The following is a 16,428-nucleotide window of genomic DNA, read 5'->3' on the forward strand; positions in this document are numbered from 1 at the left end:
CTTGGTTTAGATCAAGACTTTTGAAAATAGTATGCTTGAAAATGATCTGATTTTCCGAAAGATGCTAACCGTCTGCTCTCGTTCTTGGGCCACGGTGACATGCGTATAGCAGCATCACCATCGGCTGCTGTGATTTGTACTAAGGAAAACGCTGATCCATGATCAGTATAAATCATCTAGTTTGAATGCTTTGTCACCTCTTGGACGATCTCACTGTATGGTGCGCACCCTCTCTAGCTGCTTGTTAATTCCTGACCACACAGCTGCTCAAGTTTAGACCAGAAGCTGGTGGCCACAGGGCAGGCGGAAGAGCCTGTGGCAGTCACCTCACACAGCGGTACGGTCTATCCGAACAGCAAACTTAAGATCGTGTCGCTCTTGAAAGAGTATACAGGTAACAAAGCACGAGGCTGGTACTAGGAGAGGGATTTAGGATTTACCTTCCACTTGGGTGTAGGGCTTCCACGTGTAGCGCCATCCTCGGAACCGTTTGCCATTGTACTCAGCGCACTGCAGCGCACGGAAGTCAACGCTGTTGTGCGGACATTGCTGACTGTTGCAAAGCCTCAGAGTACGAGTCGAGCCCTCACAAAACTTGCCTCCGTGCGATGGTCTGGAATGGTTAGAAACCTTGCATTTAATAGCGACTCTCCCCTCCCTGGAAACTAGGCTTATTGGAGAGGTGAGCAGATTCTGTTAAACTGCTCACAGTGACCGAGGAAGAAGCCTGCATCTCTAGGGGACCCTGGCCCTTTCTTACCATGATATGGGCTGTGTTATTGACATCAGCAGGGCAAGTTACGATGCGGAAGTGGGTCTGCCTGCCATCTGTTCACTGCTGGCTTCCAGAACCCCTGCAGAAGGCAGGGGGCCATCGCGGTTCTCCACACTCCATAGAGGAGGGACCACGAAGCGAGGGCGGCTGTCCCAGGACCTCACAGTGGACAGAAGGCAGAGCTGAGACTGACATTCAAATAACGTCACTTTCCAGATGGCAGCTTCTTCTACCACCAGCTTCCCTGCGGCCAGGCCAGGCCAGTAGATCAGCTCAGACGCAGTCACCTTCTGCCGCTTGGTGCTGACAGCAGAGTCCCTGTTTACCCCCCTGGAATCCATGTGGACGCACCATGGTGAGGGCATCCTCTAGACAGCCAAGGGACGTACTGGGTGTCACCCATTAAAGACACGACCAAAGAGCTGTGATATGACTCATGTTTTAAATCAACTGAGGTGCAAAAGGAGGATTGGGAACCCCCCCCAACCCACTACTCTGAGGACCACTTCTGAAGGTCGTGTCTTCTCACAGAAGGTCATGATTGAACCATGGGTTGTAAAGGTAAATATATTGGTTGAAAAACCAAACATTTGGCTTTTTTCACATAAAAAATAGTTCTTACTGATTTTTATTCATTTGTGTTCTCTATGCTCATGATTGATTTGCTTATTTTAGGCAGATCCTTTGGCATTTCACATAAATGTGGTAAAAATCCATTTCTTGAATATCACTGCTGGGTCTGTTTCCCTGTGCTATGGTCAAGTAGTTGTAAGCATCTTAATTTATGCCGAAGAGATACCACTGTTTGAGAAATACTTGACTAAAATGACTTCCCTGCTTAATGATTCTTTTTTTTTTAATTCCAGTATAGTGAACATATGGTGTAATATTCAGAGGTATGATAGAGTGATTCAACACTTCCATGTATCACCTAGTGTCATGATGACAGGTGCCCTCCTTCATCCCCATCACCTGTTTCCCTTGTCCCCCCACACACCTTCCCTCTGGTGACCATCAGTGTGTTCTCTGGAGTTAAGAGTTGTTTCTTGCTTTGTCTCCCTCTTTCTCTAATTTCCCCCTTTGTTGTTTGTTTCTTAAGTTCCACATATGAGTGAAGTCATATGATATCTGTCTTTCTCTGACTGACTTATTTGGCTTAGCACAACACCCTCTGGCTCCATCCGCGTGATTGGACCTTCTCACTGATCCCTATAAACTACGTGACGGACAGACCAGTATCACCGTACACAGCTGTCGGGAAGTTCACAGCATAGAAATCACTCGTGAGGAGGAAGTGCAAACGTGCTTACTTGGGATTTGTGCACAGGCGGTCTCTGTGAGACACCCCTCCTCCACAGGTCCTGGAGCAAGGGGACCAGGAAGACCAGTCTGACCAATGGCCATGGGTGGGCTTGGGGCCTTCGTCACCATATTTCACACACTGTCCTCCACGGCACCACTAAAAGTCAAGGAAAAGAAAAAAGAAAAAAGAAAGGTTGACATGGGTCACGGATGGATGGGTGGGTCCACGGCTGCCATAACGTTCAGCCTGGGGAGTTCTGTAGGACAGGAAGACATCAACACCCACCTTCGGGTAGCACATAACACAAATAGTTAATGTAGTTTCTTCTTTCTTTCCAAACCTAACATGGTTTTATAAATCCCCACAGAGGGAAGATCCAGAGAAGAGTCATTTTCTAATGTCTGAGCTGCTGGAGTTCTGCACATTTAATTAAGTAGTGCTGCACGGACATTCAGCCCGACGGTTGAGCTCTCCATGAGTGAACTCCAACCTCTCCTGGAACAACGTGCTTTTCATAGCTCTTTAAGAACAGACAGAGTCTCGGGTGGAAAAGTCCAGCTGGAGGTTCCATGTGACTCAACACCTTGTCATTTCTGGCCGGTACTCTGCACCTTCACACCCAAGCACCTGGGCTCGGAGCCTGGAGCCTGGGGGTTGTCAGTGGAGGCATGTCAGAGGTCAGACGGCTTCCCGAGGAGCTGAAACAACCCACACAGGAGCTCCATCTGTCCCTATGAGCCTGGAGATGCTATCATCTCTCCTCTCTCATGAGGAGCGCTCGTCAATGTTAGTTCATGCTAAAAGCCATCACACGTAAAGGCCACACAACATCTAACATCATGTTTAGCGGTGCTGGTTTTCTACCCATGGTTTGGTATAGACTTCAAGGGTCGTTAGGCCATCTGTTGAGAGGAGAAAAGGAACTTGCTTGTTCCTTGTGGCTGGCCTGCATGGAGCAGCAGCACCCGGCCTGAGGGCTGGGGGTGGGGGTGTGGTGAGGTCTCCTTCTGTCTGTCTCCCAGATGAGGGCCACCAGATTTGTTCTGGGTGAAAAAAATGGGGCTTTACAAGAGGAAAATAATAATACTTCCATTATTAATTGTTGTGTTCGGTGAAAACATATCAAGTTGCTGATATCTGACCATTGTTGTCACACAGAAATGGCAGTTATAAGTGGTTTAATATCATTTGAGGAAGAAAAATTGAACAGAAGTAATTCTGAGGACTAAAACCTCATCCATTCAATTCTCTGATTCTTTCGGAGAAATAAATACATAAATACGTGAGTAAGTCTCTCTTTCGTTACCTCCTGTCCACAACCCCAGGGGATAGAAAAAAGTCCTAGAGTCCCCCTGACACCATCAGCAAAATGAGGGGTGTGCAGCTGACGGCAAGACATCTGCTCCCTGATGGCCTTGTGAGTCCAAGGAGAGAGCTGGGTTTAGGCAAAGCAGGGGCCAGCTCCTGTGGACTTCGGGCAGGGCCCTGGGGCAAGGAGGGACACAGAGGGACACGGAGGGACATGGAGGGGCAAGGAGGGACAAGGACGGTATCTGTTGTGATTGTATTGTCCCATTTGAAAAGAATCATCTGATCAGAGCTTTCTAATACAAAGACAGAAAATGGGAAAGCAGGAACCCACATGTTGAAAACTCAGAAAATGTTTTTAGGTTTTAAAGTCACTTGAAATAATTCTTACTCTATGGTTATGATTAAGCCAATGACTTGGTTAAATTGATTTTGCTTTTGGTATTTAAGGATTACTTTAAGAAAATTTGGTTTAATTTTGTTTTAAAATTACACAAAATATTTACTTTTTTTTCAAAATTTACAGTTTATTCTTTTTATTTTGTAATGTAGGAAAATTGTTATACAGATTAGTATTCCCTTGTCTTTGTAAGTGACAGCACGCTGCACACGTTCTTCCATTCTGCTTCTCCACCTGACAGTACGTCTGGAGATCATCTCTTGGAAGGGTGTAGACAGGTCTCTCATTCTGCATTTAGGGTTTTGCTCTCTTCGTGGACATTTGCACGATCCCCAGTCTTCGGCTGTCACAACTGCTGCTGCCGTGAGCAGCCTCGGCCATGCAACTTGTGCTGTTTGCGTCAGAGTAACCTTACAGGACTATCCTTTTAAAGGTTATTTTAAAAACCTTTCTGAAAATCTCAGGAGAAAGCACTACACCTTCTCCCATGGACGTTGGGGGATGCATGGGTGCGGGCAGACACAGACGCACAAACACGCACACTCACACCCACACAGGACCTGGACTATAATTCCACTCACGTCACAGACCTGTGGAGCCCATTGTGAGCAGGTCAGGGGAAGAGCCTGTGTTAAACAGACATAGGACATTTCAACCGAAACACCAGTTAAGTTTCCTAGGACCGTCCCATGTTTCTCACCATTTTGTTTTTTTAATGGACACTGTGGCTTTTGAGAGAAGCCTTTACCTTAGCAAGCAAGATGGCACAATGAGTGCTTGTTTCTGCTGTGATACTGTCCCCAGGGTCTGCATGTCACACCTAAACCCAGCACACATGGGAAGCACCCTGATAAAGTACAACAGCAGACTTGGGGAGAGGAGAGGAAAAGAGCCTCTATATTCGTTCTGCTGCTGTGTGGCCTGGGGCAAGTTACTCAAGTGCTCTGAGCCTGCACATCCTCCTGAGAACCTTAGGGATGGTGCAAACTACCAGACTGAATTGTTCCAAAAATGCAATGCAATGACACAGACCAAGTACCTAGCACCAAGTATAAGTATAACATGAGAGTGGTTTAATACTACGTTAGGGAACCACGATCGTGAGAGAGCTAGAATCTGCTTTCATATGCATTAGGCTGTAGTCTGAACCCCTTGAACAGGATTTCCCATGATGTGAGGACAAAGGACGCTAGTGTCCTTTCCCTGGAAGGTTCCTGAGTGCTTAAGGGGGGGCTGCAATGGGCTCACCCTGACTGGGTGGTTGTGAGGACTGAATGTATGTGACATACTAAGGATGGAGTCTGACACTACAAAATGCAATTTAGTCCATTTACCACATGCACAAGCATCAAAGACAGCACAGGATGGAGGGAAATAGGCTCCCACCCGGGAGAAAAGTGCACAGAAGTAGTATGGTTATTGCCAGTCATCCAGAACAGACCAGCTGCTCTGGGATTTCCCATAAGTATTGAGATACTGACTTCTGGTAATGCACACATCTAAACTGATAAACCTTAGGGACACCGGAGAATCTATAATACAGGAAGACATACAACAGCAAAGGGAGCCTTCACAGGAGCCCCCAATGCTATCCCACTGTGGCCACCATGCAGCCCCTGGGCAGAGCACATCATTCCTGGGTAATTTTAGGCATGTATTCTGGCTTGATGTGCACAAATTCTTTTTTATATGAAGGAAAGGCCCATATTTGGAAGTACAAGGGAAACTAACTTAATAATACCAATGACCAATACCAATACCCAATAATACCAATGATCAATTTAACTGTGCTTTCGGGGTAAATAAAACATAAGAAGAATATACAGGTTATTCCGAGGAAGGCCCACAGCTCTGAAATCAGTCCTATAGGAAGTAGGTGGCTGGAAAAGCACCCGCGCCCGTGTACACTGAAACTCAGGGGCAACAGCGGGAAGGCAGCTAATCTTTCAGGAAATGGGTGTACTGTTGCAAACTATCACCCGAAGAGTAAGTTTTAGCCAATTATCTGCAGAAAGTGATGACCAGTGGCAGCTTAATACTCAGGCAACTCCCCAGGGTCCTGCGACAACAGGCATTTCCACACCACAGAGCATCCACATGTCCCTTTCCTCTTCGGAGAATCTAAAAGCATTTTTATTCAATTTTTGGGGGGTTATGAGTTATGTAACTACTGTTGCTTATGCCTCTGGAAGGATTTAATAATCCATCTCACCCTCTCTGGGGGACTGCAAATAAAGCACAGAGGCGCGTGCAGGACAAGTAGCAGCTGGGTGCTCTTCTCACATAAGCACACGCAGCTCTCTCCACGTCTCCAGTCAGTGTTGCAATAATTAACCCGAAAGCACAAGTCGCACTGTTTGTTAACATGTTTAACCCTCGCTGCCCGTGCTCACTTTTAAATAGACTCAGACTGTGATATATTTGCTTTGGAATCTACACATAACAGATCAATGCTATTTAGACATTTATCTCTTTCCTGTGCATTAGTGTTGCTAAAAAGGTCACACACCTAGTGGTACAGAAATGGGTACAGGGATCATTTGGGCACTTGGGTCCAATATATCTCTATCTTTATCAATGTTTTTGTATTTTAAAAAGAACAGTGCAACCACAGATTGAGTCAAAGGAATCAAGATAATACTCTTGGACGTTAAGGTAACTTATTTTTGAATTTCAGTGACAAAATTAGTCTCTCCCAGTGAGTAATACATGTGCTGTTTATTTCTTTCTTAATGTATTTCTTCTTAAAGTATTTTTTTCCCTACCAAACCGCCTCTCCTTTTTCCCAGGAGACGTGGTAATTCCGAATGATCTGCTCCAGGGTCTTTAAATTGATGCTCTGTGGCTTTCACAATACTACCTATCGTGGGTTCTATACATGGTAGAAATGTGGCCAAGAGTTTACTGTTTCCCCTTATTAAATGGATGTGGTCACCACCTGTCACCTGGCATCTACATCTACTAATTGCAGATAGCCCACCAATTACATCATCAGGAAAGGGGCAAAAGGAGGAAGGAGCCCCCTTCACAGTATTGATATAAATTAAACACCATCTTCTGATCGGGGGGTAGATTTGCACATAGAAATGAGGAACACAGGCTGACAAAATACCGACCCAGGAAGAGGGGAGATGCATGGGTAGAAAGGCTCTGACATCTCAACATGACGCATGACCTAAGATTAGCTCCTTACCATGTCATGCCCACAAATAGTGCCTTCGGCCGCAGGCATAAACTTAGTCTCACATTTCCTTCCAATCCGGTGGCACCACAGGGCTTTACAGATGTCCTACCAGGGAGAAAAGGTCATTAGTATTACACAAATCTATAATAAAATATCACTGAAAAATTTAAGGGGAAAACAACCGATATAAATTAAAAGCTGATAACTATTTAGCAGTAGACAGAAAGAAGACCAAGAGACTCATGTTCTAGACTTGGTCCAACTTAATCCCATCCCTGAAACTTTATTTAGTCATATGTATTTATCACAAATTTAACAAAATTATATTTTCTAAATTAAAAAGTAAAATATGCTTAATTCAGAGGTTTGCAGAAAACTGCAAAAATTAAAATTTAAAAAAAACTGATAAAACCTAGCATTTTATAATTCATTCTTGACCCAACCATTCACTAAGCTCTCCAAGTCTGAATGCTCATTTCCAGATTAAAGATGATTATGAAACTTTTTGACTTGTCCATCCATTCATTCATTCATCCATCCGTCAGTCTGTCCGTCCACACACCCGCTCACCCACCATCCCCAACCTTTGATGAAGACCTAGAATATGCCAGTTGCCTTGCTAGGAGGGAAGTTCCATAAGGAATACAACCCAGACCTACCCTCTCGAACATCATCTCAGGGTGGAGGTAAATTTGCTGTAAGTCACCATATGGTGCACATGGGAAGAGATGCTCTTAGGGGGAAGAGCCCAGTGCAGGTGAGCTTGTCGGAAGGGCAAGGCAGGGATGCTTAGGGAAGGACTCAGGGGAACATGAGATCTCTGCGCCAACTCCTGAGCTCGAGGGGTTAACTGGGGGAGAGGGGATGGCATTCAAGGGAGAAAGAACAAAGGGTTTGTACAAAGGAAGGAAGATGTGAAGGAAGAAAGGTGTGTGCAGAGGAAGGAAGACCCACACGGCTGACAGGGCAGTAAAATGAAACAAGATCTGAGACTTAGACACCATGAAAGTGTCTCCAAGTGCAAGGGATGAGTTTTCCTTTCATACCCTTCTGAGCCCAAAGGAACGTCTCAGTGAAGGGTAAGCAGTAGGATTCAGAACACGACAGAAACTTCAGGAATGCCGGTGGTAGCTTCAACTGCACAGGAGGAACGTGTTTCTTAAATTATCTGCACAACTGTTCTGAATATTTGGGCAAGCGCTGCGTTATTTCCCCAGACATTTGCTGGCTGCGTCTACTGCGTGATCTGTGGCATAAAGAAAATGCAACACGGCCACATGTCAACATAGTTTTGCTTCAAAGATGGCATTTCATGGCCTTTATGCTTCCACTCCCTATTTCATGGTGTTGAAAGATGTGCTCACACAGAGCCGCCCTGGATTGTGTCAGTGATCTTTTGAAGGGTTTTGTTGCTAATAATCTATATTAATTTTACTTTCATCAAACTTTTCTCAAATCTCCTCCCTAAGCTTCATTATTACATATTTAGAAACTGAGGGCATACATAATTTTCAGCCTGTATCTTTCTCATTAGTAAATCAGCTTTTGGAAACTTGGAGTGGTAAGAAGTAAACTTTCGATGTTTTAATTTGGGTATCAATTGCATTTATTTTGAAATATCAAAATAACCTCCTACGGTTACAATCGCTGTAACATTAAATTTCATTTCCCTGTGAGCCCTCCAAGATCACTAAGTGTTACTGGGGCAAATGTGTCACACTGCTGGTTAGCGCTCTCCTTGCCTCTCATGACATTAATTGGCATGCTGAGTCGGGGCCTCTGTTCTCAGCCAGAACAGCGGTTAGGGATCAGAGTCATAAGAAGACCTCAAGGAATCCATAGAAGCAGGGGCCTGAGTGTCTGTAACTCTCCAGAGAGACAACTGGAAAGCTCCGTTTGCCTGCAGGGTGACGACTTGATAGAATACCAGGATATAAATAAAGCTTCCTTGAAATCAGAGCTCATGGACCCAGGCTCAATGTCTGGGTGGAAATATGGTGGATCAGAACCAGAGTCGGCACAGCAGCGCAGGGAAGGCCTGCCTGCCCTTGAGTGGGGGCCCACTGAGAGCAGCTGGCTGGCTGGCCTGTAGAGACCTACTGATTCAGGAGGCTGGGTGTGCACACACACACAAAAGAAGGCACGAATGGATGAATGGGTGAGTGTGAAAGAGGTGGCCGCTCCTGTGGTCAGGTCAGCTGGGAGATGGACACAGTGGTCCAGTAGAGGGACCGGGCTTCCGAAAAGGTAGGCATATCTGGTGTGGATTGGAAAGGCAGATCTGAGCAGGCAGAGCCCGGTGTCCTTCTTGTATGTTTGAGGATGGCAACACCTGCTCCTTGACTTGTCCTGGGAGCTAAATGAAGTGGTTGTAGGTAACGTGCCCAACTCAGGCTTGGTACCTGAGAGGCACTAAGCCAGCACACACTTCCTTCCCCACTCCCAGGGTGTGCAGTGATTCCAGCCCCAATGCAGCTCTCCGCCGGGCTTCGTGGCTATGGCTTTAGGGAGCCGGTGGTACCAATTCATGGGGGCAGATGATACAAAATAAATGGTGTCTTAAGTGTGAAATTACTTTTATGTATTTGTCATAGATATCTCACACAGTGTTCGGTACCTAGCTGGCTTTCAAGACATGTTTTCTGAGTGAGTTGAACATCGGTTAGTTTGTTCCCATGGAAACCTTGAGCAGAATGAGTGGGAACATTTTTTGTGTAAAAGGAAATGAATAGTGGTAAGTGAAATGTTAGCATAAGAAGATGACATAGGCGGGCTACCTTATGTATGAAAATATAGATCTAGACCCTGCTATTTAAAGATTTTCTTTTTTCTTCGTTTTTAAAGATTTATTTATTTATTTATTTATTTCAGAGAGAGAATGAGAGAGAGAGAGAGAGTGCATGAGCAGGAGGGGAAGAGGGAGAGGGCAGGGAATCCCAAGCAGACTCCCCACTGAGCTCAGAGCCTGGATGCCCCTAAAGTACTTTCATAATATTCTTACATTGTAGTTTTCTGGAACATTCTGCAGCATAAAGAAGTATCAGTGGGAGGTACTATTAAAGATGGCGGTTTTTAACTTTACTAAGGACTAAGCTCTTAAGTACGAAACGTGGGTGATAGCTTGTCTGGAAAGCATGTGACCCACCAACCCAGTCTGTGCCTGGCTTATGCCCCCTGTATATTTCAGCCCACTCTGGAAGTTGCTCAAACCCCAATTCAGTTCTCCAGGCAGAAACAAATCACAACAGTTAGAAGAGCCTTGAAATATCATACAGTCCATGCTACTGTTATTCAACATATCGAAAAGTATTTGAGACTTTGGTACCCTGCAGATATAACTGACATTTCATAAAAATGTGACACTCTACCCTGGAAGACAAATAAAAAATCTAGTTCCTCAAAGAATTAGATATCAAAATGACCATGAAATGACTGAACAACCAAAAACCAGTTTTACCCTCTCTTCTCATACTTTGAACTTCTAACTTCTAGACAATAATGTGCAATGATTGTATTAAATTAAGCATTATTGTTGCATGTCATTACATTCTTAATTAAATTTTAGGGTCCTCTTGGAACAAAGACCTTATTAAATCATACGTCTAGGGCCAAGGAGCTGGAATGTAAGACATGCTGGGTGTGGGGGGAAGCTCCCAATTTCACAACAGTATCCAGGACACTAAGGTGATCAAATTTCAAAGCAATTCTGGCAGCCCACATCTCAGGCTGTGGGGTCAGGCCGCCAAGCGCCATAATATTGACAAAGCAGAACAGGCAGTAGATGAAGACGCAGTGTTTGTAATAACTAATACTTTGGAAGAAAAACGCTGATGTCCACATCGACAGCCCATGCTTACTTTCATCTTTGCAGCTAAGGAATCTGATCTTTAATGAAGGCGCTCACTTGCAAGTCTATCCTATAATTTAAGAGCCGTGGTCAAGAAGACCAATTTCAGTCATACTGACTTGGTTGAGTTAAGCATCACAACCTAACACCCCAAATAAAACCAACATTTTCCGATGACTGTGTTGGGAATTTATTGGGGGATTTCCCTACTGTGAGCGCACTGTCCCCAGATCCATTTCCTCAAACTGTCCATATTAGACTCTCCAAAATACCAACTGAAAATGCCATCACAAACGATGAAATAATGGGATCTATAATTTATCACAATTATTTGTTTTCCAAGTAGGGGGGTGCTTTATCACTAGTTCCAGTGATCACTCTACAAGGCATTAGAGGACAGAGGAGACCGTGGCCATTTGGTGTGTGATTTATACACAAGTATGTAAACACCCGTACACCAAATACACATCTATTTGTCCAAGAAACAGATGTCTATGCATTTACACTATGTATTCACTTTTCAAACTAAACTGCATGGGGACTTGAAAGAGTCCCTTTCTAAAATAGCATTCACCCATTTATAACCTGCTCCGCGAGTGTTCACTGAGGAGGGCTTAGGTGCTGATTGCTGGTTTAGGAATTAGGTAATTTGCCTGTTATTTATTTATTTGTTTTTCAAAGATCTTATTTATTTATTTGAGAGAGAGGTAATGAGCTGGGGGGAGGGACAGAGGGAGAAGAAGACTCCCCACTGAGCAGGGAGCCTGATGGGAGGCTTGATCCCAGGACGCTGAAATCATGACCTGAGCCGAATGCAGACGCTCAACTGACTGAGCCACCCAGGTGTCCTGTTCGTTACTTACTAATTTAAATTCTCCCATCAGTAAACTTCTGGATCTCTACACTTCAACCTAACAAAACAGACCCATTTTCATAAAACTTCAGAAGGAGTTCATTGAAAAAACTAAATTCTATAACTGAAAATGTTACGAGATGCTTTAATTTGCATGGAAAGTAATCTAACTGCTTATCATATCTAAATTTGAGATTCAGGACCCTAGAGATTCTGGCCACACAAATGGTACTTAACTTAGAAAATCCATCAAGTTTCTTTATGTTGAAGAACAATTTTACATCATAGGGAATGAGCTGATATGATTGCTTTTAAAGGATGTATTTTTTTTTTAACTGAAAAGATATTTCCTCTATTGTCCATGATGAAGTAACTGGCAGAGGCTTACTTTTCTGCACACAAAAACTATATGAAACTGGACAAAATATATGGGCCAGTTGTTTTAGACTTTGCAACAGGCAGCACAGTACGTGTCCCCAGAGGGAAGGGAAATTCATAAAGTGAGTGTCACCTTCGCTCCATCAATCTGCCTGGGAGCACTCTACCGACACGGAGCAGCGAGGTGCATCCCCAGCAGACACCGACAGTCTCCCTGCATGGAGGATGCAGAGAACAGAGCTGGGGCCTGCAGAAGTAGCTAGAACCTGTGGGACTCTGTAGGACCAGAAAGGAAAAAGCCACATGAAGGAGGGGGCCCGGATGGCTGCCTGAGGATTTCCTACAGGTCCTTTCTTATCTGTGGTGGGAAGGGCTGATACACTAGACGACACCCCATGTGGCCTAGCGCAGGGCGGCAGCTCTGGGCTGTGCACTGACCGGCCGGACGACAGAGGCCACACCATGCTGGGAGACACCGGAGTTCGGGACCGCTGGAGTGGCGGAGAGACCTCAGTGGAGAGCCCGGGGTCTGTGCCCCCAGCCCAGAGCACAGGATTTGCCCTCCGGCTAAGGAAAAACTGAAAGAGAGGAGCCCTAAGGAAGAATCAAACAAGCCTCAAAGGGTGAAGGAATCACCAATTATAATAATACAGTACAAATTTATATAACATAAAAAGATACTGTGTTACCATATGTTACAAATATACTCAAGGCTATAAAGGAAAAAGTGGACAGAATGAGTGAAAAAAAATGAGAAATTTCAGTAGAGAATAGAGACTATAAAGAATCAGATGGTATTTCTGGAACCAAAACTTAAAATTACCTAAATGTAGAGTTTGCTGAATTGTCTAAACAAATGATTAGGAATGCTAAGAGATACAGATGATGACCAGGTTTTTATCAGAAACAACTGAGTCCAGGGGAACATGGAACTATATCTTTAAAATGTGCATAGGGAAAAAAAATAAAGAAAAAACTGTTTAAAATTCTGTACTCAGAGAAATGATTCTTCAAAACAGAGGGTGAATTTAACGACATTTTCAAATAAAGAAAACCTGACCGTCTCTGTGTCTACCAGGTGCAGGCTACAGAGAGCGCTAAGGAAAGACCTTCAGGCCAAAGCCAGTGATACAATTTGGAGTTGATCCATAAAAAACATAAGTACTACATGGTACATCTGTGGGTGAATATAAAAGGCGATCCTATTTTATTTAGAAGCAACTCCTTATGTTGAAACAAAAAAATTTAACATTGTGTCATGTTGCCTGTAACACGCACATGGTGAGGACAGTACAGCGCGAGGGCCACATGGGCTTACTTGTTGTAAGGATCTTGGGTTTTACATAGAGTGGCACAGCGTTAATTCTATATTGATTGTAAATTAGAGATGCAGCTATGATCGGCAGAAGAACCGCTCACACTCAGTATAAGCAAGTATAGTGAGAGTGTCAATTGAGGCAAAAAACAGAATTGTTAGAAAGAAGTTTAATGCAACAGGAAATAGAGAAATAAAAAAGTGTGACGATGGGAAACTAAATTTAAAACCTATCAATACAATTCCCTGCGTTCACATCATGAAGAAGAAAAACAATCTAACTGCATCCCTCCAAGCAGAAAAAGCATTTCACAAAAGTCAACACACTTTTGTGATAAAATCTCTCAACCATCTAGGACCAGAAAGGAACTTCCTCAGTTTGATAAAGGGTGAGTATGTAAAACCAACAGCTAACATCATCTTTGGTTTTCTATTAAGTTTCAATTGCAGTATACTTAACATACGGTGTTCTGTTAGTTTCAGATGTACAATACAGTGCTCGACAAGTCTACACGTGACTCAGTGCTCATCACGGTACGTGTGCCCTTAATCCTCATCCCGTTTCCCGATTCCCCCACCCACGTCCCCTCTGGTGACCCTGTTTGTTCTCTAGAGTTGAGTCTGTTTCTTGCTTTGTCTTGTTTTCCCCTTAATTTGTTGTGTTTCTTAAATTCCACACATGAGTGAAATCGTATGGTATTTGACTTTCTCTGACTGACTGACTTCCCTCAGCGTAACACTCTCTAGCTCCATCCCTGTCGTTGCAAATACTTTACCTGGCATTTACGAAGTTCTAGAAGAAGCAAACTGTATCTCTGGTGATAGAGATCACAACAGTGGTTGCTTACCGGGGTGGGGAAGGGGCTGAACGGAAGAGGGCATAAGGGAACTCTTTGGCTTTATGGAGGTAAGCCATGTCTCGATCAGCATGCTGGTAACATGGGTAAACACAGATGTTAAAATTCCAATTGCACACCTAAAATGAACCCATTTCACTGCATGTAAATACTTCCTCAGTAATAAAAGGTGTCCCACATTTAACTTCCTGTATTTCCCAAATGGTGCCAGGGTACCACGGATGATACAGTCCCTGGCCACAGAGCAGAGTCACGTGGAAGCGACGTGTTTACTGTAGAAAAATCCCATCTTTGAAAAAAAAAAAAATTAGTCTTATGCTCCTTGTCCTTAACAGACAGAAGAGTAACATTCAAAAACTTCCCAGGAATTTCACATGGAAAAGGCAACATTAGGAACACATGCCGATGGCAACGGATTTATTGCTCTTGTTCCCAGGCTGACATTACCCAGCTCAGGAGATAAGGATCCAGGTCTGGAACACGACTGTAATTGACCTTAGGGGGCAATCTCCTCGCATTTACAAGAAAAGAGATGATCACGTTAGATTTAAATTGGGAATATTCCCGTTACATTATGAAATGTTGGAGGTTTCTAGAGGATCATATTTTTGTCTATTTTCCTCTTGAGTTCATTATAAACTAGAATAAAAGAAATCTCAGAAATAGTTACTTTCATTTAATTTATGGGTAGCTTTCCTTGTGGTTCAGTACGGCAAGCTCCCAGATCCCGACCTGCCCGTCCAGCACAGGCACACGTCTCTGTGTCACACGCAGAAGTTATGTTAGGAAGCCACGCCAGTCTTGTCCCCGGGCTCAGCGGCGTAGATCACACTTACGAGAAATTTCTCTAGAAATGCTGTATTTGGGAAATTTCATAATCAGAAGCTCTAGGCAGGCTGCCGCTCCACAGTAAATTCAGCTTATATTTGAGGAAGGTAAAGCAGGGCGGTACTATTTTCTTAACAGCATTTCAAAAAAATGCAGAGCATTCATTTGCCAACTTACACCAACCAGAGGTTACTGCTGGGCTCCCACGTGATAAATCAGAAAGCAAGAGCTGACCTCACAGGCCAAGTCGGTTCTCCGATGAAAACCGATACCCACACCAGTATCCACCAGCATCTTCTTTGCCAGGAGAACATGTGTTTCCTGTTATCTAAGACCAGCTCTAACTCACAGGATTTGACGTTTGGTAGGCACCCAATAAACGCAGAATACATCAATGTCCGTTACACTGAATAAAACAGTTTTATGAATCATATTGCGCTGGGCATCTGCCAGTAATCACTTGCCTTTTTAAAATCCAGCATGCAGAGCTTGGCTTTCTCTCCAAACTGCCACTTGCACTGGGTGTTGGCATCATATAACTCTCCCGGCAACTTCTCGGGGTACCTGTACTCCTTCACGGGCTTCGGCTGATTGGCGAGGCACAGCGCTTGGGCGGTGCTGAAAAACACAGGACATGGGGCTGCTAGTGATTCCGCAAGACTTAGAGATGCACCGTCCGCAAGGCGGGCTGCTCTCCTGCAATCTGACAACACACCCTGTGCGGAGAAGAGGGGGCATTCTTCTCCTGCGGACCGATAGGACATTTATCTCCATGCTATTTAAACGCAGGGGCCACCTTTCCTGGAACTGCTCATAATGCATTTCACCTTTTCCAGGACGGCAATTTGTCCTTCATTAGATTCCTCGAGCTGATCGTGAGGAAAAGTGAGACGGAACAGCACAAGCAGATGCTCAGTGTGAGAAGCGCCCACCTCAGATGCCCTCCAGGCGCACTTCTTGCCACGGATGACAACAGATGGAAATGGGCTTTGTGGAAGGCGAGCAAAATCCACCTATCTCGAAGACGAGAGTTTTCTCTCTTTCTTTTCCTCCCTCCATCCTTTGCTTCTTCCCCCCTTCCCCTCTCCTCTCCCCACCTCCCTCCTTTCCTTCCCTGGACCAGGGGCCACCTGCACATCAGATATTCCCCCTGAAACACAGCAACAATTTCTATCAGCGGTGCTCTGTGCTCAGGCTAATTTCTGACTAGATCCCCAAGTCAAGAAGAAAATTAACTCTGCTTAAGTTCATAGCAGATGGCTAAAGACCAGCTAGATTCCTTCCACCACAAACACCGTATTCCCTTCCCTAGCGGGGACAGGCATAGTTATAATTTTTGCATCTGGAGGGAAGGCAAACAGTTTGCACGTAGCAACTAAA

General features: G+C 44.4%; 1 protein-coding gene across 1 annotated transcript in view; it reads right to left on the reverse strand.

Annotated features, from left to right (window-relative positions):
- ADAMTS16 (ADAM metallopeptidase with thrombospondin type 1 motif 16) overlaps positions 1 to 16,428 on the reverse strand; it is a 146,955-nt gene that overhangs the window by 68,389 nt on the left and 62,138 nt on the right. Inside the window, exons 9-12 of the mRNA XM_040630187.1 lie at positions 15,513 to 15,666; positions 6,980 to 7,075; positions 2,086 to 2,234; positions 441 to 613 (exon numbers count right to left, since the gene is read on the reverse strand). Of these exons, the coding sequence (XP_040486121.1) occupies positions 441 to 613; positions 2,086 to 2,234; positions 6,980 to 7,075; positions 15,513 to 15,666 (572 nt within the window). The remainder of the gene's footprint in view (positions 1 to 440; positions 614 to 2,085; positions 2,235 to 6,979; positions 7,076 to 15,512; positions 15,667 to 16,428) is intronic.

Source organism: Ursus maritimus, unplaced genomic scaffold (assembly GCF_017311325.1).
Source record: "Ursus maritimus isolate PB19 unplaced genomic scaffold, ASM1731132v1 scaffold_15, whole genome shotgun sequence".
Taxonomy (NCBI): Eukaryota; Metazoa; Chordata; class Mammalia; order Carnivora; family Ursidae; genus Ursus; species Ursus maritimus.